General features: G+C 43.0%; 1 protein-coding gene across 1 annotated transcript; it reads right to left on the bottom strand.

Moving 5' to 3' along the window:
* Window positions 1-4,309: 4,309 nt before the first annotated feature.
* LOC104413529 (WD repeat-containing protein C2orf44 homolog) lies at window positions 4,310-10,857 on the bottom strand. Its single transcript, XM_010024542.1, has 3 exons — window positions 9,001-10,857; window positions 7,127-7,244; window positions 4,310-4,581 (listed from the first exon to the last, which is right to left on the bottom strand). The coding sequence occupies exons 1-3, from the start codon at window positions 10,855-10,857 to the stop codon at window positions 4,310-4,312; spliced, it is 2,247 nt and encodes a 748-aa protein (XP_010022844.1).
* Window positions 10,858-13,439: the final 2,582 nt, after the last annotated feature.

Raw genomic sequence — 13,439 nt, 5'->3', positions numbered from 1 at the left:
CCTATTTTATAGATGAAAGACCTTCCTAACCTCAGGCACTTTCTGGAGCACTTCAGTTAAGACTGGTCATTCCAGGTTTCTTCCATAGAGAAACAGAGACCTCCAGAGGCTGGCTCCAAGCTTAAGCTAAAATGATTGGACTCTGAAAACATATCTATATCTAGAGGGGAGAGTGATGAATCCAGGAGTTGAAGGCTTGTTTGCCTTGAAGACATTAGCACTATGCAAGACAAGACACGAATTTACAGCTCACTGGCTTCATTCTCTGAGTATGTGGGAGGGTGCTTTTATTTTGTACTAAAGTGCCTTTGGCTTGCTGCTGCTTGCGAGCACTTGCAGCGAGTGTGTCACTGGGGACAATGACACAAGTAATTCGCTCAGGGCCATCTGGGAAGTGACTCACAGTGCTGGGACTGGAAACCGGAAGCTTTTACTGAAAGAAACTGTGAAGCATAATCAGTACATCCACTGCCTGTCTCATTAAGTTTAATTCTGAAACCTTTTCAGGCAAGTTTGAAGTCTAAGGCCTAATGAACTGTCCTAATTCAGCAAAACAATTGTGAGTGACCTTTTAAGGATATATTTTGAGTGTGCGTGGGTAAAAGTTAACTGTGTTTAAGACTTCTGCTGAATTGACATCAAAGGCTGTTTTTTTTTTTAGCTTGTTTCAGTTCTTGGTCAAATCAAGATTTGTATGCCTGCGGCATATGTGTTTACAACAATAAAAACCATAAGCCTGTTTACAATTTTGAGTCTGATGGAATTTGAAATAGCAGATTTACTGCACTTTGAAGTAGGTAAGTTATGTAGTAATCTCACATAGCTCCAAAACATCACAGCAAACAGCTTTGGGAGTTTGATTTATTCTGTAATGTTTGTGCATTTCTGAATAGTCGTCTTTAAAAACAACCAGAAGTCCCTGTAAAGGCTGTTAATGTTTTTAGTGGGCTATGTTTTCAGCTGCTATAAATCTGCAGCTCGACGGTAGTGGATCTGTGTCAGTTTACGTAAATCGAATACTTAGCTCAGCGATAAAAGGGTTGCAGAAGCTGCTGGCTGTGCTTGATTGGAGTGATTTCAATGTGGCTTAAGATATTATTTCTAGATCACTCGTGCAGTTGCTTCTAAATTGCACAACGCCCTACCTGAATTCAGTCTCTTGTAAGGTAAATTTGGTTGTTTGTAAACTGTTTTCTTCTTCTCCACAGAGACAATGTGATACTTATCTCACCGAGATGTACTCAGCCCTCACTTTGTATATGGTACTGATAATGGGAACTGCCTAAATAGAATAGAAAGCCTTCATAGATGAATTTTAGCAGAGTATTTTTATCTTTTGAACACTTCATTATTTATCAGAGTTGTGTTTTTGTTAAGAAAATGAATGTATTTTTGTAAGTAAAAGAATGGAAGAGTAAGTGCAGGGTAAGATTTTTTTATTTTTATTATTTTTTCAGGGCTCAGTGTTGGTGCTGTAAAATGAATGAACTTTGTCTCCTTGTCAGTTTTAAATGATGTGTATGCCTCCTGTACATTCAGGACATGTGACTGAAAGAAGCAGATTCTTACATTGACAACCATTCAGATTAAATGCTAATCTAATGTAAATCTCCTGCCTGGCACTGATAGGCAGTAATAAGGGCCAGGTTCAATCCCCAGGGTTCTCGTTCAAGTAATACCCAAATACAGTCGCTAGAACATGGGAGACTGGATTAAACCAGCTGGGTGCCTAATGGACAGCACTTCCCCACCTGCACGCAAGCAGTTCCAACAAACGGGTTTACACAAACCAAGGAAGAAAAGGATAACGGAGCTACGTGTCGAGCAGTAGTCCCCCGTAAGGCAAACCAAGTTCAGTCCTTGCCCTTCCTGAAGCGTAGTGAAGGCAGCCTAAATCTTCTATGCCGGGCTGATTGCTGGTGTAGTCAGTAGCTGAACCAGTCACTGTTCTTCCCTTCCAGGTTCACCCCTCTTGTAGTCCTGGCCTAAAATCAACATTGAAACCCTCCAAGGTTATACCATCTTTCTGAGTGTTCCTGCTGGTGACCAGTCTCGTTGCAGGTTGCGGCTGCCCGGGTAGGCGAGCTGTCATCCCCCACCAGGCACTGAGGGAGGGGTTGCTGTCAGCACCCACCACAGCCGTATCTGCTGCCTGGCTGTGCCCTGCCTGCCCTCGGGCTTGCTGACCAGCCATAGCTTAGGTGGATTAGATCACTTCTGCTGAGTCCCCCACTTTGATAGGTGGATATCACCTTGGACATCTGTTCCAGGGAGTCCCAGAAGTCTGGGACCTTCAGTGCCAGGTCACTGGGTTTTCAGGAGAGGCTCTGTAGATTTGAGTACTAATTCCTTAAGTCATTCCTGCACCGTACGAGAATCTCTGCTGCATCCTCTCATCTCTCTTCACCTTCTGCATTCCAAGTAAAATGGTTGAAGTGGACAATGTTTCAAAGCCAAACCCTGCTTTTTTGAGTTCATAGTTTGTTTCCAAATATCACTTGTTCATCTCCTTTTCTACTTGCCCTTCTGGGCTCTAGAGAGAAAACGCAAAATTAAATCAATCATCTTCTTGAGAGGAAGTTTCCTTAAGGGAAACTCAGGTCCTCTAAGACCTGGTATTTGTTGCCCAGCTCTTTGAAGATGAGGAGGAGAAGGCAAGTTAGTTCAAAGTCTCATGCAGTCAAGTACAGCCAGCAGCAGCCTAGTGCACAGTGGTCAATCGCATACCTTATATGAATTTCATATCATAGTTATGTAAAAACCAGTCACAAAGTCTTACAATAGTCTCTCCCTTCATAAACCTTCTGGAGTGGTTTTTTTTTTTAACGTAATCTTTTCTAACCCTCTTGGTGAGCTGTCTGGAAGAAGTAAGCTGGTTAACCCAGTGAATTTGGTATGCTTGGGGCATTACGCTCCCCATAACCTATACACAGGTTATTATTAACCCATATTACAGCTCAGCTGAAATAGAAACAGTAGTTAATTTACCAATGGTATCTTAGCAAGAGAGCAACAGCCTGACCTGCAGATTCTGCTAGTTCCTGCCCCCATCCCCCTGTGTTAGACCATGGTGACTTCCACCTGCTTGCACATCCCTCTCAGAAGCTTCCTGCACTGCAAAGTAAATTCTTGCTACGGTCAGCATTATGCTTGATACATTTTACACCTATAATGACATATGGGTGTGGCTGGGATGGAGTTGGTTTCCCTCACAGCAGCCTGTAGGGTGCTTTGGATCTGTGACCAAAACAGGGCTGACAACACCCTGATGTTTTGGCTGCTGCTCGCACAGCATCAAGGCTGAGGCTGTCTCTTTGTCCTGCTCTGCCCCACCAGCAAGTAGGCTGGGGGTGCCCGAAAACCTCACAGGGGACAAAGCTAGGACAGCTGACCCAGAGGATACCCCATATGGCATCGTGCTTAGTAATGAAAGTTGTGAGAGAGGACATTGCAGTTATGGCACTTGTTTTCCCAAGCAACAGTTACACATGGTGGACCTTGCTTTCCCACAAGCTGCTGGATATCTGCCTGCCAACAGGACATGCTGAATAAGCTCCTTGTTTTGCTTCACTTGTACATGCATCTTGTTTCACCTGTTAAAGTGCTTTTATCTCAACTCCTGAGTTGTTTTTGCTTTTGCCCTTCCAATTCCCTCCCCATTCCACACAGGGGCTCAGCTGCGAGCTAGGCTCAACCCACCACAGAAGATGGTATATGTGAAGTCACGTCCCCAAATACACCCAGAGAAGCAAGCACATAGAGGCATGATAGGTAGGCACAGGAGGGGAAAAGGGTCTTGCTTCTATAGGCTAGGGATATCCCACATGATCCTATATTGTTCCAAACTCCATACACCTGAACTAGTACTTACACCCTTAGTAACACTGGTGCTAAACACGTGCACTTCTGCAGGCCCTGTTCCTAAATAACACGTCTTATTTCAGGCTTTGACAGAAGTGAAGGGAGAACAATGCAGTGTTTTCCAAGGATTTATTATGGAAGTTTACTCTCATCTAAAACCACCAACATATCAAAGTCCAAGATGGAAACTTCAGCTCAGAATCTTCTAAGAATGCGTGTTTTCAACCACTGGTACAAAGCCCTGGTCTGTTCTGCAAGAGGCTTATTTAAAAAACACTGCTCAGTATAAAAAAAGTTAGTTTCCAAGAATCAAATAAATAATTGCAACAAAAACCTATGGAAATCCAACAGAGATTTGAGACAGTCTGCTGTTCAGAACTGCAGTCCTATACAGGGAATTCAAAACTCTCCCATTGTCAGACAGGCATTACAAAATCACTGTCGGAAATCACATTTTACTCCTGGGCTGTTCTGATGGACTGCTGCTGTCTAAAGCTGTGGAAGAGCAGCCTCTGAGGACTTCCAGGGAACTCGTGATATCCAGACTTTCCGAAGAAGTGGGTCTGCACCCTTCTGTGGAACTGATGATGTCCAAAGTTTTGGAAGAACGGGCCCCATAGCCTTTTGCACTGGCATCTCTCACCACTATCTCCTGCATGGATGTGAACAGCAGCGGAACAAAGCCCTCGCTGTCCGCGGTGAGAACAAGCCAAGATGAACCTGTGAAGACATGAAAACATCTGTTTGTAAGTTTTCAAGTAATTTGGTATGTTTGAGGTATAAAATACATTTCTTCTTAAAATTAAACATTCTTCTGCATGTTTACAGTTTTTCTAGGGGAAAAGAAAGTTTGTGGAGATACAGGTTGCATCATCTCAAACCTACAGGACAGTTGACAACTATGTGGAACAGCTTCCTGACCAATAGGAGATGAGACTGTAACAACAGATGGAGGCTTAAATAAGAAAGAGGAATGAAATTCTGAACAGAATCCATAAGACTTGTTTTAAGTCGGTATTTACAAGCTACTTCACACTGCTTAAGCTGTGCAGATACTGTAAACAGGAGAAATTTATTAAATGACAAATGAAGACCATAAAAACAATTTAGAAACTGCTTCTATTACATAATTTTCATATATTTAATTCCAGTAAATGCAAGGAAGAAATATTCTCCTCCATTGTACAAAGCCCATGTCTCTGATCCATTGACTGACTTTGCATGATCATTACGGAATCATAGAATGGTTTGAGTTGGAAAGGACCTTAAGATCATCTAGTTCCGACCCCCCTGCCATGTGCAGGGACACCTCACACTAAACTATGTCACCCAAGGCTCTGTCCGACCTGGCCTTAACACCGCCAGGGTTGGAGCATTCACAACTTCCTTGGGCAACCTATTCCAGTGCCTCACCACCTTCACTGTAAAGAACTTCTTCCTTAGATCTAATCTAAACTTCCCCTGTTTAAGTTTAAAGCCATTACCCCTTGTCCTACCACTAGAGTCCCTAATGAAGAGTCCCTCCCCAGCATCCTTGTAGGCCCCCTTCAGATACTGGAAGGCTGCTATAAGGTCTCCACGCAGCCTTTTCTTCCTCAGGCTGAACAGCCCCAACTTTCTCAGCCTGTCTTCGTACAGGAGGTGCTCCAGCCCTCTTATCATCCTCGTGGCTATTTTTACCATTTGAAATCATTTACTGAATCCAAAATATTGACTTCTACCAAGTCATAGAAACCAGAAAATTTTCACGCTTGTATCCATTAAGTTGATGAAGAAATAAAATTGAGCTCAGGGAGGGTGAGGGAATTCAGAGAAACATTTCCAGCTGTTTGCAAATTTACGTTATGTAACTTCATGTCACAAGCGAGATTGTAGCTTAAAAGCATACAACCGCTTAATCTTTCAGTTTAACATCTCATTTGGACCAAACTTGAAAATCAACACAATTTGGGAAATTGAAAATACCATTCCTACTTTGCCCATTTATCTAGAAACATTTGTAAAATTAATGAAGAAAATGATAGCAACACTGCTTGCTTTTAAAATGTGCCTAGCAAGGTTAGTCATAGGCATGATTTGGGGGGGTGAGGTCAGGTGTGGGAGGGCAAGATTTAGGTTAGATAGAAAGAAGAAATGTGTTACCATGAGGGTGCAGAGAAGCTGTGGCTGGCCCCTCCCTGACAGTGTCCGCGTGGCTGCCCCATCCCTGACAGTGTCCGAGGCCAGGTTGGATGGGACTTTGAGCAGCCTGGTCTAGAGGAAGGTGTCCCTGCCCATGGCAGAGGGGCTGGAGCTAGATGAGCTTTAAGGTCCCTTCCAACACAAACCATTTTGTGATTCCATTATGATTATTCATTCCTGGGCAGCCAATTCTGCTCATTTTAGAAATGAGAAGTTGAACTAACACAGGTAATGGGGACATTTTTCTTGCCAGAAAGAGAAGTTGTTCAAGTCTTGTAGCTCAAATTTAAATTCCAGTCTGAAAAACTAAAAAAAAATCGGTGTCTACCAGAGGGCCTGCTGATATCACTGGGTACATCACATGGTTCTGGGTTGTGCCACAACACAGGGACAGTTGCTCAGTTATCTGAGCAGATAGCAGGCACCACAGGCAGGGAGCTGGAATATCTGTAGTCCAGAGAACATCTGTAGTAGTGACAGATCATGTTCCAAAAGTATGTGTTCTATGTTTGCCAGAAGTAAGAGACTTAAAACTGACACATACCCAGACATGCAGGATGAACAGAGAACAGCAGAGAAGATTACAGCAATAGAAAGGTAGTTCTCTTCACAGCAAAAACAGAAGTGAAATCTGCTGCTAGAAGTTACAGAGTCACTCTTGTGTTTAAAAAAAAAATACAGGATTTCTTAAAGGAGACCAGATGCTGGAACTAAGATTCTAATACAGAAAACTGTATTCCAAAGCCACCAGTCAACTCTAACCTCCTCACTACTCAGACTTCTCTATTTAGGATAGCTGAAAACATAAATAAAATACTGGGTGACAGTAACTTTCCTGCACAGGCATCTATTTGATATGGGAGTATCAATATGTAAAAGTGGGCTATTTTTTTTAAATGTAAAAAGTAAAAGCCCAGAGAAGAATCTTTATGTTATAAACCAAATGAGAAAACTGTTATTAATAATCTTTCATTATTTATTCCTTGGGGTTTTTTTTCCAGATGGGATGATGCATATTGCTACTGCTCCCTGAGAATGTCGCCTGTGTTTAAAGTGCTTGTGTTATTGGATAATTACAACATACCATGTTGCATTTCTACAAGAGAGAGATTAAATATCTGCTGGACTGTATTTAGACGGAGTTTGCCACCACAAAGAATAACAGCTCTTCTTTCATCTGAATCACTTCTGGAAAGCTGCTTCTGTAAAGAAAGAAAGAATCATTAGATACCATGATGTATATTTAAGCAGAGACGGCAAAACAGCATTAATCAAAACAGGACCACAGACATCCTTTCAACTGCATCATTTACAGAAAGGCAAGCGCTACATTCATTCAAACTCATGTGCAAGACTTATACTCCAAAGCCTCAGCTCTCAGGAAGACAATCTGTGAGTGACGGTAACAAGTATCTGCACTAACTCAGCATGTGTCACAACAACAGAGAGGAAATCCTACACTGCTGCTGCTGCTGCTGAAGAAACCATGAGCTTCCCACCACCCATGAGGGACATGTTCCTGGGGAGTCTGTAAAGCTGAAGGTTTTCCATCCTCCACCCTCCCTGATCCACAGCTTCAGAAGAGGTGAGAACTCCTGCCCATGAATGTTTGGGATGAGGAACAGGCTGACAAATCAGAAGGGCTTGTCTGCCTCACCTCTAACCATCATTGTCCTAAGCCTTAAAATCAACTAGTGTCTTAAAGTACACCCATCACAGGGCAGAGCAAAGCCTTTTTAAAACCTGCAAAAGATCAGTTGTTACCAGAACTATAAACTCCATGTTGGATAAAATCCGCACAACCACATCACTTCCCAGGGAAGCCTTGACAACATCTCCACATCACAACAAAATCACGATGGAGTAAATTCTGACTCCTCTTCTATGCTGTGGACAGACCCATCCACACACAAGGAGGGCATGTGGCAGAGGGGAGGCTGGAGATGCACATCTGCCAGGGTCAGGGGACAGCAAACGTGGGGACAGGGTGCTGCATATTCGCAAACATTACATTGCTTTGAGAACACTGAAACCCTGCAGAATAATGGGAATTGTAACACTAGTCCCACCTACGGGATGGAAATCTAATCCTACTGACCACTGACAGACCATGATAATGGTCTTTTTTTTTCCCCCTAGATATCCTCTGATTTTACCACCGGCACAGACAGCTGTGCACAAACGAAACCAATGCTACAGCACCCATCTGCAATGGCAATAATTTTACATACATTAGTTGAAGTTAATTAAGAAAATTATCTGAAATATTTTCCCCATTCTATCTCCCATCAGAGAAAAATACAAATACACAGTTCTAAAAGAACTGCAAATAGGGACTGAGATCAATTACAGGAAGAGGAGCAAAGAAGGACAACAAAAACAAGCCAGGCGTACATAAAGCCTAATTAAGTTTAAATATTCACAGAATTGGAATGGACCTTAAAACACACCCAGTTCCAACCCCTTGCCATGGGCAGGGACACCTTCCACTACACCAGATTGCTCCAAGCCCCTGCGTCCAACCTGGCCTTGAACACTGCCAGGGATGGGGCAGCCACAGCTTCACTGGGCAACCTGTGCCAGCACCTCAGCACCCTCACAGGGAAGAATTTCTTCCCAATATCTAAACTAAACCTCCTCTCTGTCAGTTTAAAGCCATTCCCCCTTGTCCTATCCCTAAATGCTCTTGTAAAAAGTCCCTCTCCAGGTTTCTTGCCAGCCCCTTTAGGTTCTGGAAACTGCTTTAAGATCTTACAGAGTCTTCTCCAGGCTGAACAGGCTGAATAAGACTCCTGTTGGATTCATCTGCATGCACTGAGATCATTCACACGTACCAAACATTCATAGGATGTCACCCTGCCTGCACGCAATCTGACAAGAGTTCATGTTTTAAATCTGTATGAAGAACAGACATCCATAAACAGATTTTATCATTAAGGCTTCCAATATTAAAATTACCTGGCAGGTGATGTTAATAAAAGGGGGTTCCTGAGAAGGTGGGTACACTGGAAGATTTCTCTTCCCAGATTTTAGCAGCTCAGTTAATTCACAGAGATGATGCTGTAATTCTGTGAAGTTACCAGACAGTTTTTCTACATTTTTTGAAAAGTAGCTTGCTTCCTTTTCACTTAATAAGTTATTCTTGTAAGAATTGGGTACTTTGAAAGCTGCGTCTGCCTGCCTTTTTGGAGATGTTGGCTTGACAGAAGACACCAGCGATGTGGCAGACAGTGCTGCTGCCCGATTAACTGGTTCAGTATTGAGACACTCAACTGCTGGAGAATAACTCATGGAAATCTTCTTATCTTTGAGGTCACTCACGTTTGACAAGCTTTGTTCATAAACGGGACTCTTAATTTCTTCAATGAGCTTCCTTTTGCTGGTAGGGGACTGAATGGCAGCACGATCTGGCATCAAGAGTCCACGGCTGAGAGGGTGAACGTCTCTAGAGAGATCATGCTGTATGTTGGAAAGGTTCAAATCAGAGCTCCCATTAACTGACGCTGATGTTGAAGGACCCATTTCAAATATTAGTTCCTTAATCATCAGTCGTATCATGTATTTGTCTGATCTTGAAGAGGGAAGAAATGCAGGGTCAGTGAATCTTTGTTTTCCAACCAGTATCAGTAACAATTTTTTGGTCAAGAAGCACAACCCCTTTGGTTTCTCATTTTTCTCTAGCTGAATCTGTTGAATATTGGGTAAATTGGATGAAGTCAGTGAATAGACTAAAATAACATTACAAGTATTGGAGGCAACTGATATGATTTGAGTTTTGGGGTCAAAAGCCATTATATCAGGAACCAGAATGCCTGGGATGCTAACTTTTTTGGTAGAGGTAACATTTCTTTCAAACGTCACCAAGATGAGATGTGAAGAATCCTGGCCACTTCCCGTTAGATAGTCCTTGGGCCGCAGATGAAGAAGAGGACTGGAATCAGCACCCTGCTTGCTAGAAAGTATGTGAGTCAGATCCACAGGAGATGCAACAGGCAGGGACTTCTCAGAGTCCAGCGACTTTCTCCCCCCATCCATGGAATACTCTTCCTCACCACATAAGCTGGACTGCGAGGGGAAGGACTCTGTTTCAATGCTGGCTGGAATTTCAAATGCCACACCAGCATTTAAGCCACAGATCTTGTCCAGAGGAAGTTCAGTAGCAACAGCAACTTGGAAATTCAGAGTAGCTTCCACAGCGCAGACATAGCCTCCCACATCAAAGATTGGGCAAAAAGAACAAGCACTCAGTGTTTTCTGAGCATCATCCCAAATGTAAGAATGAAGGGCACTGCCTACTCCCACCACTAAGCGATTGCCTTCCTTCGTCCAACAAGCGCAGTGGATGAGGCCGCTGCCTTTAATATCTGCATTAACTCTGGAGCTGTTGAGGTGAACAGAGTGCAGGACAGAAGCATCCTGTGTAGTCAGCACAGCCAGGATCTCCTTCTTGGGATGCCACACGCAGCCCTGGGGGAGCACTGGAAACGGCTCACTGATGTCGCATATCTGAGATACTAAGAGCTTATTTCTTTCTGTAGCATTAAAACAGAGCTGCCAAATGGTGATATGCTTTTTATGTTGCACAGCAAGCAGAGCTGGGGTGTCAGGGGGACACGGGCCCCAGTAGAGTCCATGGACATGTTCAAACTGACCGACAACACTCGAGTCACCAAATTCTGGGTCTCCATCATGAAGGTGTAAAGCAGTCAGTATCACCTGTTTCCCATCTGTCCAGGCAATGCCATGCACAGGATGAATTGCTTGATATAAGGCATTAAGGCCAGTTCTCAGAAGCTTTGCCTTTCCCAGCTCCATGACTTTTCATGTGAAACATCTAAACAAATCAGAATATAAAGAAAAACAAACTTATTTGCAAGGATGACTTTTTCTGTAGAGGACAGAGGACAATACCCGTACGAGTATTTAGCTTGTGACCCTGCCAGTGCTGGACTCCTCCTCCCAGTGAAGTCAATATACACATAATGTTCACCTGTGCTGAATCCCCAACCCTAAACATTTTTTGGTTATGATGTTTCCACAATGAAACACAATTCTAAGGAAAACCCTCTGCTGTTTACACAGGCTCAGTCTGCTGCGTTTCCACCATAAGACCAGTCCTTTCATTTGCATCAACAGGGTGCTGCTTCTCAGTATTGCTGAACGACATCAGAATTTAAGATTCTCGGAATATCACCTCTCACTCTCATCTTCATGGACTGTCTGTTCTCAGATGATGTAATCCCTTACAAGTATAACCAAGCATTGATGTATTATCCACAGATCTGATCCTGTATTAAGCGGGTGAGAATAAGGCATCTGTATGGTTATTCCAGAAAGCTCTCTCCAAAAGCAAACGCAATTTTGAAGAAAGTTAGGATCAAAGCATGTTTTTCTTAGGAAATGAATAAGAAAAGAATTTAAAAGAATTTAGGAGAGGGACAGACCCATCTATCTCAGGCATCAGCCATACTATGAATTACTCACAGTCTTCAACATCCTTCAATGCAGTGATTATCCCTTTTTCCCTTTTCCTAAGTGATTCGGCACCTTTTTGTCAAAGCTGACAAACCACTTTATAGCTCACTCCTGTTTGTTGGGTAGAAGGGATGAAAGCAGTAGGCAGCTGACTGTGCCTGCAGCCTGGTATTTCCACATACCTAAATATCCGTACAAAACTATGCAAACATTTTTAAATGCCATATATATTTAGTATCTGCAGTAATTCTGGGAACATTTTCATCATTTGGATATTGCTTTAAGAGCACTTATTTTCATATTGTCCTGCAAAGTAGAAATTACTGTTTTATAGGAAGGAAATAAAACCACAGAAAAGCTTAATTCCATTATTTTTGAAAGATGGGTTACATGATTTGCCTGATCAGGGCCTTTTCCTCTCTAAATAACAGCTTCAAAAGGAGAATTGGAAACTACCAGCAATCATTATTCTCTATAACCTGGAATCAGAGACATCCAGAAGCCACATGCAAAACACCAAAACTTCAGAAGAGTTCAGGGTTTCACACGTATTTCTAGTTTTTTAGCTGTGAGCAATCCCTACTCCGTGCACAGAAGCCAATTCAAAGGAATTGGTAGTTTCCTCACTTAAGATTCTCCATGGGATTTGACTCAGCTGCGGCACAAGCTGCAGCTTTAGTACAAAATATGACGAAGAGAAAGACAGTGTTTGAGAAAGTCGAACTGGAAGAGCTTTTCACAATGTGCAGGGCCTGGCACTACTTGGTATTTTAATGAACTATTTGTGGATGATCCCAAACTTGGAGGAAAAAGGTTGGGAAAGCAGATTTCAGAGACTAAAATTAGACAGAATAAGTTGTGTAATGATGATCAAGACAGCTTCTCAGACTCAAAACAAGTGCAAACCAACATATTTAGTAAAGAAAAAACCCAGAGCCGTGGTTCTCTCCACAGTAATAATTCCCTGGGTAGCAGTATAGCAAAAAGAACCTGGCTTACAAGTCTCAAATCAATTTGGATTGCATATTGAATGTTTCACTTATGTAAGAATGCTGCCAAGTAAGAGAGTATCATTCTGGAATGTTTTTAATAGAGATGCCATACCCAAGGTAGATAATGACCCTACTTCCACAGAGACAAAAGTATCTCCACTGGAGTCCTGCTTAGTTCTGAGTTTAACAGTCCAAGGATAATGGAGATGCTTAACAGAGTTCAGGGACCAGAGAAACACAAGAAGTGCGTTCACTCAGTTCAAAGGAGACTACGACTGGAAGCCTGCAAACACCCACCAGTCTGCTGACAAGAGAACATTGACCCCCTTGTTCTCCAGGTCTGCTCTGGATAGTGAGAGATAATAATCAGCTTAGTTTCAACAAAGGAGATTTAGGTCAGCTATTAAGGAAAAATTCTAACTATAAGTGATGGCTTAGCACTGAAGCAGGTTACCTTGGAAGGGGCAAGAAGCCACACCATGAATTTTACTATATATAAGAGCCAGTTAAGTAAACGTCTGTCAGGGATAAGTTTAATGGATCCTGCCTCATGCTAAGACGGCATTCGAGATACTTTCCAATTAACTTCACCATCTACCTGGCTCTCCTCTAAACTCCAGTGTGACTGATCCCAACCTTGCTCAGCAACCACCACTTGCAGGAAAATCAAAACGTTGGCTGTTCACTCTTTAGTGCTCTGAATCACATGCACGCTGCTCGGCAATACTTACACGAGATGATACCGTGCCTCATAAGACACACCACGGTTCTAAGCCCCCTGGGCCACCCGGGCAGCCCGCTGTGATACACCAGACATTCTGTGCTCTCCCCAGCCGACCTGGAAAAGCAAAAGCAGCAAGATGCCCAAACCATTCGCCCTCCACCACTTCCACACCGGCACCTCCAAGCGTGCTGCCACCGGCGAGGCCC

The sequence above is a fragment of the Nestor notabilis genome, unplaced genomic scaffold, assembly GCF_000696875.1.
Source record: "Nestor notabilis isolate BGI_N333 unplaced genomic scaffold, ASM69687v1 scaffold20311, whole genome shotgun sequence".
In the NCBI taxonomy this organism is placed as follows: domain Eukaryota; kingdom Metazoa; phylum Chordata; class Aves; order Psittaciformes; family Psittacidae; genus Nestor; species Nestor notabilis.
Note: the sequence above shows the minus strand (reverse complement) of the source record. Positions and strands in the feature narration are given on the sequence as shown.

What these genes read in the sequence shown, in the direction of transcription:
- LOC104413529 (XM_010024542.1), bottom strand. Translation starts at nt 10,857, where the DNA reads ATGGAGCTGGGAAAGGCAAAGCTTCTGAGAACTGGCCTTAATGCCTTA. An exon ending in TTATTAACATCACCTGCCAG is followed by an intron (nt 7,245 to 9,000) that starts GTAATTTTAATA and finishes CTTTCTTTACAG; the next exon opens with AAGCAGCTTTCCAGAAGTGA. An exon ending in TCTTGTAGAAATGCAACATG is followed by an intron (nt 4,582 to 7,126) that starts GTATGTTGTAAT and finishes ATGTCTTCACAG; the next exon opens with GTTCATCTTGGCTTGTTCTC.